Raw genomic sequence first — 23,181 nt, forward strand, 5'->3', positions numbered from 1 at the left:
ATATTGCTCCAAAAGCCGTACAGAATAAAAGGGGAGGCCAAGTTCCCACAAACAAACACACACATGTAAGGACACAATGCGCACAAAACACAAATACACACAGACACACACACAACAGCCCCTTTTCCCCTTAAAGGCCTGACTCCACCAGGATGACTCGAGGCCTTTGTCTCTCCTGGACAAAGACTCAGTCAGTTGAGATGATGTCACCACCGCCTTTCTCGTGGGAGTAAACCTTTGTCTAGTAGAACAACAACAAAAAAATCTTTGTGTAGCATTGAACCCACATGCATTCGGGAGAATGAAGGCTTCTTCCGCTCTTTTCTGTTGCAGCATGTGACTTTCTTCTCTGTCTTTCCTCCCTCTCCCCTTTCTCTCTTTCGAGATCCCTGCTTTTTTTTCTCCATCTCCCTGTTGAGCACATTTTATTTTGCTCTTTTCCTTTTTCATCCCGGCTCTTCCTGTCTCCTCTCTCTGAGAATTTTTACCTTTCTGTTTTTTGTTGTTGTTTTTTCGCTTCCTTGCTAACAGTTTTTTCCCCTCTCACTCTCCTTCCCGTGTCCGTTACTTTAGATTTCTATATCTCAACCCTGCTGTTAGCTGCACATTCTCTTTACGGTTTGTCTTTTTTTCTCTTTAGTCTTTCAACACCCAACAAAGCTTCCCGCTCTCCTAATGACTGCTTCAAACATTTGGATTCAACTGTTGGCTACTTGGGAAATGCCAAATTCTGATGCACTGAGTCCAAATAATTTAGTTTGTATAAAAGGCCATGTCAATAATGTTGATGTGGGTCAGTTGGTCTGTGGAATGGACTTGGGCACCAATTAGGTTCTCACAAACTCACTGACTCACATAAAATATAGCTCTTCACTCAACTGTGATTAAACAGGTATCACTTATCTCGTTTGTACCCAAGAATCAGTACCCAAGAAGGAATTAATTAGGGCAATGATGCATAACAACAATGGCTTAAATATAAGGCTGTGTTGATGACATTATTTCCGTGGCATTATTTTGGTCCATTGTCGAAAAAGCATTTCAGCATACAGCGTGAACCACATGTCAAAACTGTTGCAATTCTTTAAATACTTTTTAGAAATGCAGTTACCATTGTTTCTTTCTCATTTCCTGCTTGTTCTCTTCTGTCCGTCAGAAAAAGTTGAACAAGAGGAGAACGAAGTGCCGAGGAAATGGTTCTATGGGTGGTGGTTCAGAGAGAGCTGTGTCGATCCCCCAGATCACCTATGATCACATTGATGACTCTGAGGAGAAGAAGGATGTCTCGTTTTTCCGTGAAGAGCCAAGGGGAACTGTGGAAGGTAATATACTTAGAGGACCACGTGTCTTGTGTTACTGTAATGTGCACTGACAAATTTAATTCATTTCAAATAGACATCACGGGTTATTGTCACTCCCTAATTTTTGATGTGTTAAATTTGATCTTCACTCTGTGCAGCAAGGTTTTTCTAAGAAAAATGGCTAACCTCTGTAAAATGCCTTTCTTCCAAGAAATCGGTCTAAAATCTGTGAGCTAGCCAAGATAACACGTGAAGACTCAGCGCCTCGTTTTGATTACTCTTTGATCAGACTGTCTCAGTTTTGGATCTCTTAACAGGGGAATTTTTGTTTTAAGCCTAACACCTCAGACTGCTGTTCTGAGAAGGTGTTTAGAAGAATTGCATTTAATATCTTGTGAAGCCATATTTGCTCCGCAGCCAACTTGGAATAAAGTTGAGTCATGCAGAGAACATTTGATAATGTGGATAAATACAATAATAAAGCTCTCCTTAATGCAATTTTGTTTGATGAAATGATGCGTGCTGAGAATTGCAAAGTGATTTCAGGACTTTCAAGTGGCCAAAATAACACCATGAAGACTGTTATTATTTATGATACTTATGGTAGTTTAGAGCTATTAACTGTTGGAATGGTCCAGCTTATTTTGAATAGCTGTGATAATAAATATTGTAAATAAAATGTTGCATGCAAATGAATGCAATCTGATATTGCCATGTTGCTGTTGCTCCTATGCTATCATAATGATGTTAATTCAGGGTCAGCATTACAACTAGCCAGTGATGTTGTCTGAGCGTTTAGATAACATTTAATTAACAGGTAGCCAAGAAGTTATCTAATGCTTTTATAAACAAGAAAACTAATATGAGTAACCTAAATTTCACCAACAGCAAACATAACTTGATAATATATTTATTATATTGTATAAATTAATAAATAAAACACTTAAAATGTTTACTATTTCTTCCAGAAATTAGACTTACTGGCTGGCCACAAAATTATATCACAACAATGTGATTGCTCCATTTCAATTCTGACCCTGGACCAACATTTTCATGAAGATGCAGGAACATGATGCAGGAAGACTCTACTAGCCTTAAGGTTTATGTTTATCTTAACGCTAGTAGAGTTGCCATAAAAGTAATGCACATCATGAGGACTGACTGCCGCTCAGCAGTCGTTCCTCATGATGTGCATTGCTTTTATGGCAGCATTTGTGGCCAGCTAGTAAGTAATTGCACTCTGCACGAGAAAAGAACATGTTAAATAATGTTAAATCATAACAGTCATCTCATTGTTCATAATTGTGAAGTTTTGTATTGGTAGTGCTAAAAAGTAGTGGTCATCATCATCATCATATTGTGTCTTCTAGAGCCTGTTGCTTCCAAAAGATAACAACTTGGTGCTCTCAGTTCATAAACCAAATTTCAAAATTTCATTAGGGATTATTAAATTATTCTGATTCTGATAAACTGTGACCGTTAGCTAGTTAGCGACCTAACATGTGGGTGGTTTATGCCAGGCCTGTTGTGCTTTAAAAAAAAAATCTTTATGTTGTGGTGACTTGAACAAAATTCTATCGCCAATACAAATTTTAAATTTATACAACATACGTTTAGCGTGCCGTGAAACAAACTCAAATGGAGAACGTAACATTGCATTCGCAGGGAAGAAGCTCGAAACAGTTTGGATTTATCGTAAATCTTTAAAAAAACAAAACAAAAAACCCCAAACAAAACATCTAGATGCTAACAATCACTGAATATGTAACAGTTTTTGTGTAAAGTTTCGTTTAGATTTGCCTAACCGTCAAGGAGGAGATAGAGTAGATGCGTGAATATATAGATACCTGTATATGTGCTACAATCATTATAGAAGGAGGTTTATCTGAGCAGCACTAGTTCCTTTTTTTCACATAGTAAACAGGGGCTCTATCCTGATCCCTTTAGAGCCAAGATGGCTGCCAGGTGTAAGCCATATGGAAGCCATTACAGCTTCAGTGGTGATTAGAGGTCATGGTTACAAGCTCTTTACTGCTTCACTTGTCCCCCGCGCTGGCCACAGAAATTCACAGTGGGCTTAAATGGAAAAATCTTTAAAACGCCAGCTTGTCAGCAAGTTACAAGTGGGAATTTGTTGTAATGCCAGTTGCATTTTAGTAATTCCTTGGTCATACCAAAGCCATTATTATTCATTATTCACATAGTGAAAAATCTGGCCTGGCAGCACCCAGTTCATTGCAGCCCAGTTCATATCAATAGAGACGTCTACTTTAAATGCAGGTCTACAGACACAGTTTATGATTGATAATTAGTTAAAGAGAGAAGTGGTTTAGCTTCCTGTGTTAAAAGCCAACCCCACTAAATGAACTGACCCAGACGCCAGGTTAATAAATGCACTTTATGAGTTTTTCCTGTCAAAGCACGGAATCTTAAAAGGAGCTGGAGTGACATAAACTTGACATAAAGGCGAGACCATTGCTAGAAGAACAAACTGCACAGAGGAAAACATACATAGTTGTCTGCTTAATTAGGTGGATCTCAGATAATGAAGGAAAACATATGGCTGCACGTATGTGGGGATTAAAAGCAACCAAATCAAAGTTGATATTAAACAAGTTATTTAAGAAATTCTGTTTAGCATCCATCCACATATTTACACATAGCCAAGCAGATTTACAGGCCAGTAAGCATTTAAATGTTTTGCATACTCTGTGTAAACAATAAATAATACTAAATAGATACACATGAAAGACTGCAAGACTATGGAGTGGAAAACGGAATTGGAACAAGTTATGGATGACATAAAACCATTGAAAGAAGCCGAAGTCTGCAGCCTGCTGTCACTAATTATAACGTCTGAGTTTAAGCAGCACGGCACTGTATGATCTCTGCTTCAGATCCACCCATAAAACAGACATCTGCAATGTCAACTGTCTTTTATTGTTTTAACCGACACTCTTTCAACTTGGCACCGGGCTGGATTTCTTAAAAATAATTTACCCGCAGTCATTCAGTAGTTGTTGCTAAGAAATGTCACCAATCACTGAGGCGTCTTGATGATCCTAAGTGAAAACAGTGTTGAAAGAACTGTGTATACACGCATTAACATTTACAGCACTGAAGAACTTAAATTATAAATTTATACTCATGCTTTCTGGAAAGTTGGTCAATTTCACTTTGATGGTTTATTGCTGTTGCCGCTATGGGGGTATCTCTTCCCACAAGTGAAATGCTTAGCAGCAGGAACTAAATTTACAGGGTAACATTGCCTTCTAGTAATAATGCACATTTGCAGCTGTATCTGGCTTACTTTTAACACAAGTTACTCATTTTTCATGAAAGGAAAAGATGAAGGTGTGAAAAATAGTTGAAAACATAGTCAGATTGTGCATTTTCTTGTTGTTTTTTATAGGAATCACCAGGATGCTCAGGCAATCAGGTGAGCATACCACCAGATCATTTCATCTCATATGTCATAATGTCTACAAAGTGCTTTAAGCAAGCTGGTTCAGTGGTTGATGCCACTATATCTGAAGTTTCCGTTGTGTAATCTTTTACATTACAGTGCTGAATTAAAAAAAAAAGTCACACTATGTTCATTATTTCTTTAGAAACCAACCAAAAAAAAACTGAGCACATGCAATAAATATCACTGCACTGTAACCAGTAGCACCTTTCACCGGCTAAATAGTGCTTTTTCTTCCACTCGCCTGTGTTAATCATTAGCTAGCCTGTCTATGTAATGTGGCCCAGACAGTATTTTAATTAGACTTGCTGGCTGGCTGAGCCTTTGTGCTCAGCTAGACCAAACCAGAGCCAAGCAGAGAGACTGGGCCCGTGTTGACCCGCCTGTTTTCTTTACTGGGTGCCCTGCCAACATCATGGGCGAGGAACGGGGCTGGACAGGGGCCTTGGGGACCGTGGGGACCCAGACTGGGACGCTGAAAAGCGGCAGGGAGGGAGCGGGGTTGTGGAGTTGATAAGCTACCATTGTGGAGCTCTAGTGGTTAGAACTAAACTGGTCATTGTTTGATTTAGTCAGTGTCCAGCTTATCGCTCCACTTATCTGTCTGGCCCCACCCGAGTCCCCGTCTGTGAGAATCTCTCTATGGATCGGCTGCACTTTTCACCCTGTTTCTATTGCAATCTAGTTTCTGCACTCCGCTCTCCCTTTCTCCTTTTCCTGTGGACCACGGCCTTCACCGAAAACATTCAGAATGACGGAGCAGATTAACCAGATTGTGAATAAACCCGTCTTGTTTTCATGGCCAATAAGCCCGTTAATGTCTTCTTCAGTGATGTGAAGTTGCTGTTAAAAGTGGCTCTGGGTAGAATCTATTCCTCTCACTTCTCTCCACTCCCTCTCTCTGGCTATCTCTGCTTCCACGTCGGACAATGTCAAACAAACTCGATGATGGAACACAAGAGAGGTTGAATGCCTTTTGCTTGAATTGGAATGGTCATTCTGTTCTTGGACGAAGATTTGCCTCTCCATTCTTTATCACAATAGAGGCTCGGTGGTTTGGAGGAGAGGCACGTCAAACTCTGCTGACAGCCTGACTGCAGGTCAAGACCCTGCTACACATGATGTTCTGTGCTGTTGTTTTTGCCTGCACCAGCAGCCAGCTGGCTAGACTGCTGAAACAGAGTACTGCAATTTCAGCTTCTCGTTATGTTGTTTCTCTTATACATTTTCTTTTCCTACTAGCTGGTCTGTGACAATTATTTCAAACAAATTGCAACATGTTTGATTGATTTATTGAACCTGTATTAATACTGTACACTCTCACAAAAAGTGTTTTTGCATCCTTTTCTAAAGTTCATTCAGAACTGCAACGCCTTTGCTGTACTGTAGCAAGTATGCTCTTGAAATGCCATTAAATGCATGATGAGTGTGTTTATTTCTTATATTCTCAAGTCTCATTTTTACCCCCTTTCTTCTGTTTTTCTCCCTTCCCCTTCTGGTTTAATAAATTTTCATGGCTTCAGGCCCTCCTCAACATTCTTGGTCATCTTTCACTCTGAGCTGTCCTGGCTCTCCAGGTACCTTTCAGTTTTTTCAGTTTTCTCACCCCTTCGTATCTCTGCCTTAAATCATCTCACAATGCTGTGCGTCTCATATTGTAATGAAATCTGACAATGAAATCTTACATCATACATTTTCCGATCAACCCACGAGGTACTTTTATTACTGTGTGACTGTGTGACGCATACTAGAACTCACAGACATCTTCACACTCTACAGCCACTCACAACTTTAAAACCTTTAAAAAAAAAACACCTTTTCACTCGACCCATTTAAAAACATCCCTTTTGTATTAGTTAACTGTATATAAAATTGTATCTGGAAATGTAGTTGCTGTCCTATCACACTCCCCTAACCCCTACCTGGTCATGGCAGATGGCTCCGCCCCTCCCTGAGCCTGGTTCTGCTGGAGGTTTCTTCCTGTTAAAAGGGAGTTTTTCCTTCCCACTGACACCAAGTGCTTGCTCATAGGTGGTTGTCTGATTCTTTTCTCTCTATTTTTCTGGATATAAAGCACCTTGAGTCGTATTTTGTTGGATTTTGTACTATAGAAATAAAACTGAAATGAATTAAATTGAATTGAAATGTTATATTTCTGTCGTTGCAGTGAAGAGGAGTCCTAATAACAGCACGTCCATCGATATCTCCCGAGCCAACAGCTTAACCGATGAGCTAGACGACATGAGCGAGGATATTCCACTGCCTGTGGTAACTGACAAAACTCAGTAAGTCCCAGAGAGCTTCGCCTCCTTCTTTTCTTAAGGCCCCATTTTCTTCTCATCCATCACCCAGCTCTGACCTTTATTCACTGATCTATATTATACTGATTTTCCTACTGGTCATTCAGCTGAAAGGCCTTTTGTCAAAACAGAGAGCCCCTCTAGCTGCTTTCTAAATGTATTTGTTTTTTCCCAACTCCCTTGAGGGTTAAAGAGACTCAACGGCCATATCAGGTACGTAGTGGTGTAAAGAGGATTATCCCTTTAGTCTTGTGAGAAATGTCAAAGAGATCCTTCTCAGCTGATTACATAACACGTTATGGAGCAGCCGGCTTGTCGTCACATGCCCTCAGCAGAAGAGAATTCACTGATGTTGTTTGCTGGTCCAATGTGTGTTCAAGTGTTCAAAAGCGGGAAGGTTTTGCACAGATATATCAGTAGGGTGTGTTCTAAATAAGTCTTAAATAAGTGAAGCATCATTACCTCCAGATTGGTGTTTACCTGCTGCATTGAGAAGTAATACAGAGTCCCTAAAGACTAAACTCTGGAGGCTGGAGGCTTAAAAGATTATGGGCGGTAAAAAGGTTGATTCCTACTTTAACCTCCTAGGACCCTGCGTCCACATATGTGGATATCACATTTTGGGTTATTTAGACCAAAATACTCAATTTTGCTCTACAAGGGCCTGATATCCGCTTACTAGGACATTATACTGCTACTGTTCTATTGAAAATTTAAACTAATATCCTCATATGTGGCTCTCATTTTTCTTAGAAACAAAAAATAGGTAAAAAACAAACAAATCTGGTAGTTCTTTGTTTTTACATTCGTCAGGTCCCAATCAGCCCAAATATCAAAGAGAAATTGAAAATGCATGCCGTGGAAGTGTTCGGGTCGTAGGAGGCTAAATATGTAGACAGGCCAAAGTGTGCATTTCTCAAAGTGATCGCCAGCATTTTTTAATGCAGAATTAAGAGCTTGTGTACTGTAAACATGTAGTAATTTTAATTGTACTGCACTGAGGCACTTGTATGGTTTTGTCCTTGGAGTGAAAACCCCCCCAGCTTCAAGTGTCTTAGGGCGTTTTCACACCTACAGTTTATTAACTGTGGTCCAAATCAGTTGATGATTTGAGTTGTCGAGTTGTAGCGTCCTCCTGCTGTTTGGTTTCTTTTCACAGAGAAAACACCAAGTGAACCAAAATGTGACAATCTCACCATGCAAGAACTTTCATTGGGTGTTTTGGCCAACTAAAGTAAGTACAGGAAGAAGGTGCTGTGTTCTGCATCAAGTGGAAAATGTAGAGAATTTACTCCTGGCTACAGGAAGGCGATTGGCTCAGATTTTCACTGTACACCTGGTAGTTGGGTTGAAACTAAATCCCAATCTCAACATAAAGGAACTCTGGAGTTCATTTGGAACCGGACCGCCTCAAAAGGGTGTTGGCGAGGTTGCTTTGCTCCTTACACAAGTGCTGTTGCCCTTTTTACATCTGCACAAACAAACCACATCATGGTTGGAAAATGAAGTTCCATCTAATGAACTAAATACCTCAGATGTGAAAATGCTCTAAGTAAGGTGTTGGACAACCATGTGTCACAAGAACAGCTTCACTGACTGTTGGCAGTGATTTTCCAAGTCTCTGATTTGTAGTTTGAAGGTGTTGGTGGAGAGTGTTGTCATCCAGAATCTGCTGTTAAGTGTTCAAATTGGTTGAGATGGTGATGGGTTAGTGGTGTTATTGATATTCTGGAAGAAACCGGAATAAGTTCTGAATAGGCGTTCTTCAGTCTGCTATGGCTCTGCGAAACACATCCATCACTCACTGCCATATCTGGCTTGCCCGCTTTTTTTGTTCTCCTTTCTCTGCTCTCTGGAAACCTAAAAGCTTTGTGCACTTCTGTAGATGGAAACCATACAACAATATCCATCAAGTTCTAATTCGAGTTCAGCATATCTGAGACGTAATAAAATCCGCTTCACCCACAGTTGAAGCCAATTCTGGTTCTTAATTGAACTTTAACAAAACCAATTTCAATAGCAAGTTGCACAAGAATGCTTCCACTGTTTCTCTTGCAGGCTTTTCCCTTGCTTGTTTGTGGCATTGGTCCAGGATTGTTCCTCCATAAAGCACTTGAATTCCACTGACTCTCCTGCTGTTTTTCTTCATCTCTTTCTTTTCTTTGTTTTTCTTTTCTTAACCTCGTCATCCCTCCATGCTCCCCTGATCTTATCTGCTGGTCAGAGGGACGCTGTGGAAAATGTAAGATTTTGCAAGTAAAGTCTCCAAAACTAACTAAACCCCTATTTATCATTTGATGTGTTTGCCACTCCTGTAAAAATGTGATAACGTAAAACATATATTTTTATGATAAAAGTATCTGGAACTCTTGGAACAGAAAGGAGCTCATCTTGTTAGTACATGCTGTGTTGATTGTTCATTGCTGTTTTCTAGTGTAGAATAGATTGACACCATTATTATATGATCAGTGGAAACAAGACAGGTGTGCCCATGTATAGTGACAGGCTGAGTGCTAACTACAGATACCATATTAATTAACTGTTAAAATGACGCACTCTGAATCCAAAGAGCTTTTACAGAAGTGTTCAGGTGTATGTTTAAAAAACAAAAACGAATATGCAAAGAAACTTTATTTATAACTTACATGAACTTAATCTTTCCTGTTTTTTTGCAATTATCTATTGTAACACATAGGGAACATTATGGTATACTACAACATTATTAGCCTCACTATAAAATTTCAAGTTTGTGTCAAAACATTTTAAAGGTACTTGATGATGTGTTTTAACTTTGTAATGCTCAAAACTTGTAAAATCAAGTTAAAACTGAGGGTTTTCTTCCAATTTACACACAGTAGAAAAACGTGAATGAGGGTTTAAGCTGTCACTTGAGAAAGCATCATGCTGAAAACAAAACAAATCTCGTTAGACTTGAGAAAAAGAATTGCTGACAAAGGAGGAGGTAGATATATAAAGTTATCACGTTGTTTCCAAGTGAAATTCAAAGAGAGCAACACAGCCTGGCAGAGGCAGCAAGCAAAATATTTCAAAGATTGTAAAGAAATCTAGTGAGAAATGTGTCTAAAGACTCTGGAACAACTGCTAGTGACTTATCTAAGTCAGAAATTGGAGTCTCAAAGAAGTTAATCGCTAGAATCCTGCACAGGAATGGACTGAGACCAAGAAAAACTCAAGAAGCACAGACACCTTTAAGCCACACTGAAGTATGCTGAGGACAACCTGGACTGGAAGTGCATCCTTTGATCAGATGACACAAAACTAGAGCTCTTTGGCCACAGAGACGCTGCTTATGTTTGGAGAAAGAAGGGAAAGGCCTACAACCACAAGAACTCCATCCCCACAGTGAAACAGTGCTGGGAATATTAAGCCGTGGGGACACTTCAGTATGTCTGGAACTAGGAATCTCAACAAGGTAGAAGGAATAATGAGGACAGAAGGTTGTGTGAAGACTTTATAAGAAAACCTCAAGCAGCAAAACTCAGTCTGAGTCATCGCTTTGTTTTCCACCACCACCACGACAACTCAAAACATACGTCGCTCCTGGTGATGAACCACCTCCAGTAGTTCAATGCGAAAGTTATTCTGGATGTTTTTCAGAAATAGTTGAATTTACTTTGCACACAGAAACTAAATTAAGCATCCCAATAGCCCAACTAGTATGTTTGTAAAAGCTTTGTTAAAAACCTCTTGCTCTATTTAACTGCACTTGGGAAATACTTAAATGAATCTGATAAAAATCTGGACTTCCTTAGTGACAGCTATGTTTATCTGCGTCTGTTTATCTTCCACATGCTCTTTTTTTTTTTGCCTTACGTGTGTTTGTGCGTGACAGTTTGCGTGTGGGTGTGAGACCCTTTGAGTGTGTGAGAGTGAGCTCCAGAGACGGACAGTAATTTGTTTTCATTTGTATCCATCTCTGCTGTGCCCATAACTTTCAGCTGTAACAGCCAAGCTCATATTTGGGCCTTGCTGGGCACTCCCATAGCAGCGGGTTTGTTTTGCCCCTGGTGTCACGCCACCAAGGACAGCACTGTCATTTGCCATCCTTATCTGGATTTCTGCAGCTACTAGATCCACCCTTTCTGCCCTGGGCGAATTGCGTGCGCCCACGCTATATCAGTTTTCTGTTACTTTATATTCTGAAATGTTTTGGACTTCCTTCCACAGCTTCCAGCTGTAATGTGAGTTTGACTCTTTCTGTAGTGACGGTTGCCACTTGTTCATTCATTCTACATTTCTGGTATCTCTATCGCTTTAATTCTTCAGCGACAGCAGCGGCTGGAACATTCCACTGTTTGTTTGGCTTCACTAAAGCAGACTACCCCCAAAATGTGCATGCATGTATGTTTATTCACATGTGAGAGAGAGAGAGAGAGAGAGAGACATCAATACAGCTGGCTGTGATGTCTCTGGGCTTCTGAAGAGGAAGTGGTGCGGGGCAGCGTCCGCATGCAATCATGTCTTTGTTCCTCTGAACCCCAGACATGCACAAGCTCACTGTTGTTACGTCACTGCTGTTTGCCCTGTTTGTTTCAAAGCGTCTCACTGTGATTCTTTTATAGGTTGCATGAAATAAGTTTTTTTTTTTTTTGTTAAAAGGAACACAAAGTGAAGAAACGCAGACATTAAATGCACTTGTTTCACAGTCATCACTCTTCCTTTTTTTTAAAAACATGTCCTTTGCTCTTTGTTTACCTATCCTCCTGCAAATGAGACTTGGTTTTGGTACGATTCAAGCAAACACTTGTTTCCGTGGATTGTGTACACGCATGTGAGAACCTAGTGGCTTAGTGGTTTTGATGTGATGTGCTGTGTGTGTACTCACGTACTGTCGCGCACTCTGATTTTGTAAATTTGTGAGATTTAGTGGTTGGCTGTTTAATGAAATCATAACAAACCCCAGCAGGGCTGCTGATCCTAAACCCAACCCCGCAGCAGATTGACATTTACCCTCTTGGAGAATGAGTAAATGTTTCCAAGTACACTTCTTAGCCCCTAAACAGAGGAAGGCCTTGTTTAGCTGATTGCAGTGATTGTGTCCTCTCTCCCCCTGGTTTCTGCTCTAATTTACTTGTTTCTTTCTGTTCTCCTTGACTCTTTCCAGCCTCTCCGTGTACCCAATAACTCCCCTAGTTGCAGTGCCAGATCTAGAATCTGTGTCGTCTTGTGACCTGAGGCTGTCACCCCTTTTCCCTTCCGGGTGTGGCCTCCTACTCCTTTCAGACCTGTAAAAGTCAGCATGGGCCACCTGCAGGCAGATCTTAATTAGTTCCTCTCTCACAAACTAAGACGAGAGAAACAATGCCACTGCAGCACCACAGGAGGGTTTGAAGGCACAGATGCACATGCATCACGGCCTGCTCTCTTCAAGTAGGGGCCTCTCGCTCCTTAGGAACCAGCGTCTTTTGTGCAGCTCTCTGAACAAATTGACTTTTTGTCCGTGTGGCCTCAGTATCCCAGTCTTGTCTACTGTACTCTGATACTGACGGCATGATTTCCAACATATGGTACTCAGTCAAGAGGGGAAAAATCTCCAATGCATTGCTGTCTGTCTTTTTAAACACTGAGTAATGTCACTCCCCCCCCCCCCTCCCCCCTTCACCATTCTCCTCAACTGTTTGCTTCAAAACATGTGTAGGCCAGGTAGTTTTATGGGACCTTATGTAAGATTCAACAGTGAATCTAATGTTAAAATACCCAGTAAATCCTCTTAAAATTTTTTGGCCTTTCTGCCAAGTGTTATAATGACAAATTAGACTAGGCGAGAGCCCTGCTTTGGGCACATGCGCGAAACACCCACACGCACGCAGACAAATGACGAGGTAAGATCAGCCTCCTGCCCTGCTACAAGAAAAGCTGCCTGAGTACTGCTGCTTTATGACTAGATAGGGAAAAAAAATGAGAAAGAAAAGAACTAATTGTGCCCGGCTTCTTGACTCTTTGCCAGTTTCTAGAGCCTACAAAAGACAGAAAATAGTCTTGGAGCAGTAAAGCAGCCACACACTGATTCATATCCTCTGGATAACAGAGCTGTATGGAAGCATATTCAGTATTTAATCTTATTACAGACTCTGGCTTATTATATGGATGCTGACCTCCACACGGCATTTACTCACTTGGACGATTAGAAATGCTTTAATTCTACTCAGTGAGCCAAAAAACGTTGCACCATAAATGCTGCAGCTATGCTGGCATTAGAGAACAATAGAAGTTTAAATTGGCTTCCTTTTTACAGGCATGGTTTTAGCTGGGTGTCTTGTGGTGTAATTGCTGCAGTGTTCATAACTCTTTTGTCAAATTTTTTTTTCACAGATTCTAATTATCCGCGTGCATGCCGTGTCTGCTTTTGGTAAACGGAGTCACGCAACTTGTGGATAAACTTCCAGCTTACTGGATGCACCAGAGAAACGTTACACTGACTCCAATGCAGTCTCTACTGACTCTACACTGACTGACCTTCAGCATCTTTCCTGTAGTGCAACAGGAAAAATAGCATTTCAGCTGAAAACACATTAAAAATGCAACGTCCAGATGAAGACTATCCACTTTCTGGATGATTTAGCATGCATCAAAACAAGTTAGATGATCCTTCTCCTCTTTAGCTCAGAATATGCAGTGTCCATGTTTTCCAAAAAGAATTTCAAATTTAAATTTGATCCATTTTTTCACTTTGCCTCAGTCGATTTTTAATGAGCTTTAGATGACAGCGTTCCTGAATCATGCTACCATATGGCTTCTTTGCATGATAGAGTTTCAGACTGTATTTGCAGATGGCATAGTCAACTGTGTTCACATACAGTAATTTCAAGAAGAGTCCAAGCAGTGATTTCCATGACAGTATCACGCCTGTTTTTAATGCAGTGCTGCCCGAGGGCCCAAAGCTCATCCAGTGCTGATTTTCGGCCTTTTCCTTTGCACACAGAGATTTTTGCAGACTGACTGAATCTTTTGATGATAATATGTGTTGTAGATAACAAGGTATTCAGAGCCTTTCCAATATTATGTTGAAGAACATTTTTCTGGAGTTGTTCCAGAATTTGTAGACATGGTCTTTGCAGATTGGGCAACCTCTGTCCAATTTTACTTCTCAAAAAATCTGCCTCTTTAAGATGAAGATTTTACTGACCTGCTGCCAGTTAACATAATCAGTGCCAAAATGTTCCTCAAGTTGTTGTTTTTCAGGCTTTTGTCACCCTCAAGATGCTCAAGGTGCTGTGTTTACGGTGTTCTGTCATGAATAAAATATGGTTTGAGGAGATTTGCAAATCATTTCATTCTGATTTTATTTACAATTTAAACAGTGTCCCAAGTTTTTTGGAATCGTGGTTAAGGCAGCAAAAAAAAGGTCCTAGTTCTTTCTTCTGCACGGCATTACACTAAGATGTTACGAGTCATTTATGAAGTAAACACAGAGCAATTGTTCACATATTTCTTTGCTACAAATGCTTCTATATACCCTTACTCTTTCATTCAATACTTTTCAATATTGCATGGTGAAAATCTGATAGCTGAGAAAAAGCAGAAAAGCAGAATGCAAAAACAAAGCTCCATTTTGGATAGATGTAACTTCTTTTTTTATTAGAAGTAGCTTTGAGGCTTCCTCTTTTTTTAGCATGGGATTAATTTTGGTAGCAGGAGAGCACTATGCAGAACCTGAAGGCTCTTGTTACATGCCAAAAGCATGTAACACAATTACAAAAGTTGGCAAACCTGAGTCAAACAAGGAGAAAGAACCATATTGAGATCATGGACCGTTTTAATGCTTTCACATAGTGAATGAAATGATAAGTCTGCTTTTGCTCTAGTGCCAAATAATGAGCAAATTCTCCCTCCAAGGCCAAAAGGAGAATCTGAAGGCCTTGTTTTATGATGTGCAGGTCACACACAGAGCAATAAAGAGAACTTTCAGGGACTTTTTTTTTTTTTTTTTAATTAAAGAGTGTATTTAGTTTGGCTTTACACTAGCCATCCTGCATTAGTGAAGGCACCTCATGCTGCTCTTATTAGGGATGAATGTTTACTCCCCCTCAGTGGTGTTGGTGATTCTAGGACGGTTTTATGGTGAGGGGACCATCAACAACTAAGCGAATGGCCCTCTTTATGGCCTCTTACCGCAGGTTGGGAAAATCCAGCGAGTCAGCAGGCAAGTACTGCATAAATAACCCATCCAGACATAATTTTAAACAAAAAAAACAAGATTCGCTCATCAGCACAATGTCTAACTGTGACATCCAGATTATTTCCAGGTCCGTATGAAGTGGCTTTAAAAGATATGCGTGCCACTTTCGACCCCATTAGCGTTAATGAAATCTGCAATCTGGAGCGCAGACAGAGGTGGACTGAACCAAGCAAATCACGCAGTGCTGTTTTTGGAGGTATCCCGGTGTGGTGCGGGGTTCAGGCTACAGTTAATAGTATTTGAAGCTGCAGCCAGACTTCATTGAAACGATCAGATTTTTTGTAAAAATAAATTAATGTGCAAAACCAAAACAAAAGAGAAAGTGTGTGGATGTGTCCTATCTCTTATATGAGAATTATTTTATTGATTACTGCCCAAAATGTTTTCAAAAATGCAACATTCTCACTTATTTCTGGTGACCATAAAACTGTGTGGGGGAAAAACAGTCAGTGGAGATGCTTGTGTTTGCAGGTCTCATCTGCCTCAGGGCCACGTTTAAAATCCTAGGAATCAGCTGTAAACGCTCTGCCCTGCACTCCTTAATTATACCATCAGTTTCTCTTCATTTCCACTGCAAAGACACAATTCCCAAAGAAGAAGGGGGAAAAAAAAAAGCAGATCATGGAAAAGGAAAATGACCTCAGGAAATTTCTGTTTTCACAGCCTGATTCACCGAGCAGCTCCGTGACGTCGCGGCTGCCGATCCTTTTGTTTAGGGACAAGAAAATATTGAGAAAAAAGAAAGAAAGAAAAATGTTTGTTTTCATTAGACCAGAGCGCTGTTAACAATTACACACCCGTGAGGACAAAGGTAATGACAATTTGTGTTTTTGTTAGCTGCCCTCATAATTTAATTGTTTCCATCCAGAATGTCGTTTGACCATTTGGTTCTAGTTAATGATGTTTGTGCTAATGGGCTGTAATGCATGCTAACGTTCAGGCTGAATATACATTATAAACTAATGAAACCAACATAATTACCTAAAATTGAATTATTAGGATGCCTAATAATGGAAGTCAAGATAAGGTAGCTTGGGGATATTTTTTTCCCACTTGAGCACAGCCATTAACAAACTGAAGATAAACTCCAGATGGTTTGGAACGGTGCATTTATTTTTTAATTATTCCCAAACAAGGTTACTTTATGAAGAAGAAGAAGAAGAAGAAAAAAAAAATCACATTATGGACCAAAACAGAAAAAAACCCCAAAGCCAATAATAATTTTAATAAAGATGTCAAAACACTGTAATTAAATCATGTGATTAATGGCACCGCACAGCTGGTATGGTAAAAATAGCGAAACAGTCTGTAAAATTACTTGGAAAAACTTCCCAGCAAAGACCAAAAGTATAAAACCTAAGAACAAAAAAAGAAAATGTGTGGCAGAAATAGGGGGTTATTTGTTTTACCTCCACTTTACTTTTAATTTCACGCTGTAGATTAGACATAGAGAGGGGTGGGGGGGGGTGGGGGGGGGGTTGGGGGGCGTTACTTTATAGTAACCAGGAGTAACTAACCTACTGCGTTAGTTGTATTAATATGCCACAACTACACTGCATTTATGTTGTTTTTCTTTGTGTGTTTTGTTCCATATATCTTAGTTGCAAAGCAGGTCCTCATACTTGGTGTGCGAATGTGTGTTTAGTTTGCCCGGCACACTTCACAGCAGTCTTTGCACTAATCCTGACAGCTTCCACTTTAACTGTAGTGAAATCAAAGTAAGGCCCAACCCAGTCCCTACTTGGAGGACTCTGTGCAGATGCTTGGCTGTGTGCTCGAGGCGCGCCTCCCTCTCCGCTCGCATTAGAAGCACCTGTATAAATACGATCTCTCGACTTCTGCGTGTGTGTTTCGCTCTGTGCTCTTGTCCCTTACGCCTCCCACCGCCACTACCACCACCACCCCTTCCTCAGTACAGGGCTCAGTTTCTTCTTTGCTCTCGTTAATAAAAACAGTAATCTGCAGCAGCACCTGAGTGACCTGTTTGTACAGCCAGTCCCGTTGCCTTGCGAAGCTCTTTGGCTACTGTTTTTTTTTTTTTTTTTTCTTTTGCTCAGCTCTCCTACTCTCAGGTTTTCAAATAGACCAGTCCTGCTATTTGATGTGGGCTCGAGGAAGGGGGTGGGGGTTTATTCAGGTGTGGTGAGTCTGACGACCGATGCTGCTACCACCCTGCCTCTGATGTTGTGTCCATCGGCAGCCAGGTGCTGGAGCTCCATCAGAGAGGCCACTGTTCCGAACCTGCGGATGAATAGAGGGCCCATTGATGGCGCTCGTCTGTGGGGCGCTGCGGTTTCTCCCCTCTTACACGCACAAGCAGGGGTAGATGGTGGACCAGGGCGTTTACCTGCTGGAGAGAAAAGGGGCTGACCAAAGGGGAGCCGCAACATTCTGGCCTAGCTTTTGGCCGCCGGGGAACTTGTAATATGGTTCATGTGTCCACATGTCCCGATGTGTTTGAGAGGGTATTCACTCCCACTCTGGGCGAGTGCCTGTCCCACCTGTTTGAATAAGACTCACTCTGTTTGAGCCAGAGGTTGAATGTGGATGTGTCCTGACATCATGTCAAGGATACATCCACTGAATATAAGGTTGGAGGGTTTGGGTGTAGTTGGATTAATAATACTTCCCTTTAGAGTGAAATATTTCTGGCCACATTATTATGTACACATTGCTATTCCCAGGTTGGACCCCCTTCTGCCTTAATTCTTCATGCCACATTCCTTAGAGCTTTTGGTCCTTGTTGACATGACAGAGTCACACAGTTGCTGCACATCCACGATGTGATTCTACTATTCCATCTCATCCCAGAGGTGCTGTATCATCTCATCCCACGGTCAGCAACAATACTCAGGTAGGCTAGTGTTAAAGTGATGCTTAGTTGGTGCTATGGTAGTACTGTTACACATTGTCTATTCTACTGCTTTGGTCCAAGGTAGTTCTCGGTTTAACATGTTGTGCATTCAGAAATGCTCCTCTACTCCTTCCATGATTGTAACGAGTTACTGTTGCCTTCGTATCAGCTTAAAGCAGTCTTGCCGTCCTTCTCAGACTTCTGACACCAACAACACATTTTTGCCCACAGAACTGCTGCTCGTTGGGCATTTTCCCCTTTTCCTGATCATACTCTTTAAACACCAGTGATGGCTATGTGTGGAAAATCCCTGTAGTTTATGAAATACTCTCACAGGTTTGTCCGGTACCAACTGCCATTCCACATACAAAGTCACTTAAAAAACTTTCTTCCCCACTATTGATTTAAAAATCAGCAGGTTGCTTTAAACAGGTTACAACCCTAAAGCATTGAGTTGCTGCCACGCGACTCACTCACTCATGTGGAGATTTTTTTAAGAATACAGAGAAATATGGACGTTTTCATATGAATTTCACCGCAATAAAAATTCAGCAGATAACTGAAGGTGTAATTGTGTTCTGTGAATTGGGTTTTAAATGACATTTTTTTTTGTGGTATAAAAACGTCTTAAGAAACTCTCTCCTTATACTTATTGCTGAAAGCATGAGAAAAAGCAACGATTCACAGTTACCTGACCACAAATATGTTTTTCCTTTTTTTTGAGAACGGGCAGCTTATACTTCCTGGTAGTTCAACTTAGCAGAATTTATGTGAATTCTCTGAAAGAAAAAATCTGTCTTCAGTTGAAATCCACTCCTATGAACATTTCTTTATCACACTGACCACTGTGACATCAAGCCCTGAAATTAGTTGCCCGAGTATCGCTTCTATCATGACACCATCGAGGGAACTTTGCGCTTTGCAAGATTTATAGGAGGCACAGTTTCACAACCTCACACACTTGCAGCTGTTCCACTGAGAAGTTTTGCCTTTTCTTCTTCGAGAAACCCAACCACAGTGCTTTTCTGGTTGCGTTTCTCACTAAGTGTGGCGTTAGAAGTTTATTTTCCATGGCAGTACGAGGAAAAAGGTAAGCCATTTTCAGGATTAAAGTGAAAAAAGAGAGAAAAAACTGACTTTCTTGTTGCTGTATATTATATAATCCTTGTATCAGCGATAAAGAAGCAGTCAGCAGGTTATCGGTCAAAGACTTAAAATATCTCTGGGAACAGATGTTTTAAATTAGTGGAAAGAAAAGTTGTAAATCATGAAAAAGTGGGACCAGGTAAGCCTTGGTGATGTGTCGCCCAAACCCCTCCATGCACCTTTATTTTTTTTCCACTCTTGTTAATAGGAGCTATATAGAGCCCAGTTCTTAATTAAAGGCCCCCCAAGGGGCTGTAGCAGTAAATGAGACTAATAACCTTCCAAATAAGTCCCTGCTAGTGCTGAAAGGCTGGTCTCTTTATACTGCAAGTGTATATGTGCTATAAAGCTTTTTTCCAGCACACTAAAGCAATTTTATAGCTCTGTTTTATTCTTTTCTTTTAAAGCCTGTCAGAAGAACAGGGGAGAAAGTCAGCGAGGGTATCCGTGGATCAAAAATAGTGCAGTGCAGTGCCACTGGTTCAGGTTTGACCCCTGAAAAGTGGTAAATTCACAAGATTTACATGCAATACCCTACACTAATGTGTTATTCACTGCCTTATTTAGGGTTATGAAGATGTGTTAACAAAGTTATGCAGCATAATTAGATACAATTTGAGATGTAATTCAATTTTTTCATACTTTCTACTGAATGAGTGTTTGTATGACACTAGATGGATAATGTTTTCTGCTTGTGTGTGTGTGAATGCACTTGAATATTTTAAATAAACCATAAAACCCCCAAAACACGAAATGTAAAAAAAAAAAAAATTCTAATTAATTTACTGGTCATTATTGTCGGGTTTTAAAGTTATGTGGTGCACACAGCTCGAACACTGATATAAAAATTAAACAAGAAGACGTTTCTAAGCATAGATTAGAAATGAGAGTGGCATAAATGTGGGTAGTGTGATCTGATCAGAGATCATTTGATGGTGACAGATGATAATGTTCGTCATCAGTGAGCTGAAAAACATCAACACGCGCTGGCGTTTGTCAAAGTAGGTTATTATGGTAAGGCTTTGTGGACCGTTATGGGTGCGTCTCAAAACATACTCGTGGTAATCAAACACTAAACAGATCTGTAAGATAGACAGGGGGTTGTTTTGGGAACAATTTGGATGTAATTACTAATAAAGTCAGGATTTAGTTTAGCCAGGACTTTACAAATACATTACAGAAATACTACGAGTAATACAGTATTAAATGCAATAATTCCTCAAAACATATAAAAACATTTTACTTTTTTTTTTTTAATTTCTGATAAAAAAATTTTAACTTAGTGTTTAAATAATCAAGGCCTTTTCCTAAATTGTAGAACGAAAAATACCCAAAATGTGTAACTTTTAAATTGAGACTGTAAAAGAAGCGCACACTGCTGCACTTTATATTTATTTTAGAATAGTCCTACAGAAAATGCAGCATCTTACTGTAATGACACATAAAATAAAGTATGTACCTGTACCTGGCAAATAACATCTTATTTAAATTAAATTACATCTTAATAGGAGATTCACATCTTGGATGTGCAGCCAACAAATCTGGTAATCAAAGCCTGTGACCTGATTAACAGTGTTTTAAGAAAAGGTTTGTATTTTTTAACGGCATGTGCATAATTTATTTATTTTTTACCCATGTGGAATAAAAATCCCAAGGGAAAGAAAACTGAGTATCTCAGCAGAGCAAACAAGAAAAAAAACAACACATGTGAGCAGTACAGAGGCGAGTGGAGGATGGGAGCTATGACTCGGGGAGGTAAATAAATTCCTCTCATTGACCAGCAGGCTGTACTGTAGCGACATCACTCCTCCTTGGATGGTCTGGCCTACGGTTTCGGAGCTCTTTCTGTGTTTTGATGTTTTCGTGTAGATTTAACAATTTCATCCTCCGAGAGTGAGGAAGAGCAGAGGGGACAGGTTTGAGCTCAAGTGGAAACCTCCACGTTTTTTAGGGGTTTGGTGTCCGCAGTCGGGTGTGGCCCCCAAACCACCACATTAACACCACCAACCACCATCATTGCTATTACCATGGTCATGTCCCACCACCACCCCTCCCTCCTTTTTTCTTGTTTTCGAGCAGGAGAAACAGATAAAAGTGCAGATTGACAAAACCACAGTTTCCTTACTTTATCAGAGCTGTGCCATTCTCTCTGCAGTCCAGTACTGCTCAGTTTGTTTGTTTGTTTTCCCCTCTTCAGACATTGTGCTACAGTTTCCCTGTGAACAATAGGTATGGTCTGCCAGTTCCAAAAGAGTTGATAACGGGCACTTTTATCTCCGTTGTAGCAAAGCACGGATCAAAAATAATGTGCTATCTGTTTGGATGTACAAAGTGTGTGCTGTGCATTTCTCTGAATCTGCAAGCTCTGCTTGGTGTGTAACTCTAGTATTTACATAACATTGTTTTCTTTTTCCAGTCTGTAGTTCAAGTCACACATATGCTCTCCTCCTGTCTCCCCACTGTCTCTCTTACTCTCTTTCCTTCTGCCTGTTTCTGTCACATTTTCTCTCTTGGCCTCAGTACAAGTACTAGCAGTTGTCAGTTTCAGGAAATGCATTGCTCTCTTTTGGGAAGTGAGGTATCTGCCTTTGGGCTGGTTGTTTTTTTCTTTTTCTCTTTTCTTTTTTTTCCCTCTTTTTCATAATTTGTACAGTGGGGCAAAAAAGTATTTAGTCAGCCACCGATTGTGCAAGTTCCCCCACTTAAAATGATGACAGAGGTCAGTAATTTGCACCAGAGGTACACTTCAACTGTGAGAGACAGAATGTGAAAAAAAAATCCATGAATCCACATGGTAGGATTTGTAAAGAATTTATTCGTAAATCAGGGTGGAAAATAAGTATTTGGTCAATAACAAAAATACAACTCAATACTTTGTAACATAACCTTTGTTGGCAATAACAGAGGTCAAACGTTTACTATAGGTCTTTACCAGGTTTGCACACACAGTAGCTGGTATTTTGGCCCATTCCTCCATGCAGATCTTCTCGAGAGCAGTGATGTTTTGGGGCTGTCGCCGAGCAACACGGACTTTCAACTCCCGCCACAGATTTTCTATGGGGTTGAGGTCTGGAGACTGGCTAGGCCACTCCAGGACTTTCAAATGCTTCTTACGGAGCCACTCCTTTGTTGCCCGGGCGGTGTGTTTTGGATCATTGTCATGTTGGAAGACCCAGCCTCGTTTCATCTTCAAAGTTCTCACTGATGGAAGGAGGTTTTGGCTCAAAATCTCACGATACATGGCCCCATTCATTCTGTCCTTAACACGGATCAGTCGTCCTGTCCCCTTGGCAGAAAAACAGCCCCATAGCATGATGTTTCCACCCCCATGCTTCACAGTAGGTATGGTGTTCTTGGGATGCAACTCAGTATTCTTCTTCCTCCAAACACGACGAGTTGAGTTTATACCAAAAAGTTCTACTTTGGTTTCATCTGACCACATGACATTCTCCCAATCCTCTGCTGTATCATCCATGTGCTCTCTGGCAAACTTCAGACGGGCCTGGACATGCACTGGCTTCAGCAGCGGAACACGTCTGGCACTGCGGGATTTGATTCCCTGCCGTTGTAGTGTGTTACTGATGGTGACCTTTGTTACTTTGGTCCCAGCTCTCTGCAGGTCATTCACCAGGTCCCCCCGTGTGGTTCTGGGATCTTTGCTCACCGTTCTCATGATCATTTTGACCCCACGGGATGAGATCTTGCGTGGAGCCCCAGATCGAGGGAGATTATCAGTGGTCTTGTATGTCTTCCATTTTCTGATGATTGCTCCCACAGTTGATTTTTTTCACACCAAGCTGCTTGCCTATTGTAGATTCACTCTTCCCAGTCTGGTGCAGGTCTACAATACTTTTCCTGGTGTCCTTCGAAAGCTCTTTGGTCTTGGCCATGGCAGAGTTTGGAGTCTGACTGTT

General features: G+C 40.7%; 1 protein-coding gene across 1 annotated transcript in view; it reads left to right on the plus strand.

The window, feature by feature from the left end:
- The window catches only part of kcnq1.2 (potassium voltage-gated channel, KQT-like subfamily, member 1.2), a 172,037-nt gene that overhangs the window by 26,062 nt on the left and 122,794 nt on the right, over positions 1-23,181 (plus strand). The window contains exons 10-13 of the mRNA XM_085357638.1: positions 1,157-1,322; positions 4,714-4,740; positions 6,291-6,344; positions 6,935-7,052. Of these exons, the coding sequence (XP_085213764.1) occupies positions 1,157-1,322; positions 4,714-4,740; positions 6,291-6,344; positions 6,935-7,052 (365 nt within the window). The remainder of the gene's footprint in view (positions 1-1,156; positions 1,323-4,713; positions 4,741-6,290; positions 6,345-6,934; positions 7,053-23,181) is intronic.

This window comes from Diplotaxodon limnothrissa, linkage group LG7 (genome assembly GCF_057381915.1).
Source record: "Diplotaxodon limnothrissa isolate DT_005_m linkage group LG7, D_limnothrissa_male_GT1.1, whole genome shotgun sequence".
Lineage (NCBI taxonomy): Eukaryota > Metazoa > Chordata > Actinopteri > Cichliformes > Cichlidae > Diplotaxodon > Diplotaxodon limnothrissa.